Genomic DNA, 1,835 nt, shown 5'->3' with positions numbered 1-1,835 from the left:
AAAAAATTCTGAATGAAAGGAGAAATTCAGTCTTGCTTGTTTGTCACTGAGTGGGATGGTTATGCTGAAAGTTGCAGAAAATTATTGTCTGAAACATGCTAGATTTGTCCAGTGTCAAATTAAAGTTCTTCTCTGCATGGCTACATGTAATTTTATTATTAGCTGGTTGCATTTGTGCTAACAGATTGGATGGTGTTTGCTGTAATGAAATTTAAAAAACCCCCACAAACAGATAATCTTGTTCTTCAGGTTGAACTCCCACCTCCTGATCTTGGCCCAAGCTCTGCACTAAATCAGACACTTAACTTGCTACGGGAGGTTCTGGCATCTCACGACTCATCTGTTGTTCCACTGGATGCCCGTCAAGCTGACTTTGTGCAGGTATAAGAATGTTTGACTGCTCTGAAGAGGAGGGGGGGAAAAAAAGTATGTGTAAGTTAGTCTCAGTACACAAAAGATGGGTGAAACATTAATCTTTCTGTCTGGTCCCATTTTGGAGCTTTCTACCAAACCCAAGTTTGTAACGTGAATAAGAGGGTGAGTAACAAAGTGGATAATTACAGTACAGTATGGAGTGCTACTCTTAATGCAGTATCTAAATTCTGTTATCCAATTACTACTCCATTAAGTAAATACACCCTCAAGATTGCACAATTACCAATTATCTTATCTGGGTTACTCTTCCTCCTGCTAGGTTGGAATCTGTTCTTCTCGGGTTTTTATACTTTTCCCATCACTATGGTAGCTGATCACCTGCTGAGAAATCCAGTAGAAAACTGCTTTCGCAGTTGGAAACTCTCATTTCTCTTTATTCTGCTTTGCGGAATAAATACGTGATAGAGACAGAATGAGCTTAGAAGCCTCGTGTGACATGATTTCCTCCCTCCCCTTCCTCTTTTCTGTGTGTTTGCTATTTTAGGTTCTGTCTTGTGTGCTAGATCCGTTGTTACAGATGTGTACTATGTCTGCTAGTAATTTGGGCACAGCTGATATGGCAACCTTCATGGTAAATTCACTGTATATGATGAAGACCACTTTGGCTCTCTTTGAATTCACTGACAAACGTCTAGAAATGTTGCAGTTTCAGGTAAGTTTTAACAGCCTCAAAAGAAAATGAACTTATTACTGATTTCTGCAGACTATAAGTTGTGATGTGAACGTATTTATTTTTGATAATGTTGCCTTTGGGTCAATTCTAAATCAGGGAAACGGAATAAGAGGGCTTCTTATCAGAGACCATAAACAAATAGCAAGTATCAGAGCTTATGGTACACAGCATCTTTCATTTTAAACAGACAAAAGGATGATTAGAAGATTGTTTTGGTTTGGTTTAGTTGCAGATAAACCCATATCAGTGAACACTTTCATTATGCTAATCATTCTAATATTTATCTGCAAACTGTGTGAGAAGAAGCAAATGGAAGTTGAAAGCTCAGTCAAATGGCTGACTACATTCCATCATATAGTTAATACTAGATCATCATCTAGTTTATACTAGAATATAGTATAGCAGAAGTTACTACGTCAGGCCTTCTTTCTACCTTTCTTTTCTCATTTGTTTGGTTTCACCTAACGTGTCAGGATAGTAGTTCATATGTGGTACCATTTTGAAATGGAAATGTAGTTTATAAACCATTGAGTTGGGAAAACTTAGGCACTGCCCATTTATAGTTTTGCTATGTGAACATCTCTGCAATATCATAGAATCATAGAATGGTTTGGGTTGGAAGACACCTTAAAGATCATCCAGTTCCAAGCCCCCTGCCATGGGCAGGGACACCTTCCACTAGACCAGGTTGCTCAAAGCCCCATCCAACCTGGCCTTGAACACTTCC

General features: G+C 38.7%; 1 protein-coding gene across 1 annotated transcript in view; it reads left to right on the top strand.

Annotated features, from left to right (window-relative positions):
* Nucleotides 1-1,835, top strand: part of COG6 (component of oligomeric golgi complex 6) — a 62,775-nt gene that overhangs the window by 47,030 nt on the left and 13,910 nt on the right. The window contains exons 14-15 of the mRNA XM_009290165.2: nucleotides 250-381; nucleotides 920-1,087. Coding sequence (XP_009288440.1) covers nucleotides 250-381; nucleotides 920-1,087 — 300 coding nt within the window. The remainder of the gene's footprint in view (nucleotides 1-249; nucleotides 382-919; nucleotides 1,088-1,835) is intronic.

This window comes from Aptenodytes forsteri, unplaced genomic scaffold (genome assembly GCF_000699145.1).
Source record: "Aptenodytes forsteri isolate BGI_AS27 unplaced genomic scaffold, ASM69914v1 Scaffold155, whole genome shotgun sequence".
NCBI classification, from domain to species: Eukaryota; Metazoa; Chordata; class Aves; order Sphenisciformes; family Spheniscidae; genus Aptenodytes; species Aptenodytes forsteri.
This window is presented reverse-complemented; position numbering and strand designations above follow the sequence as displayed.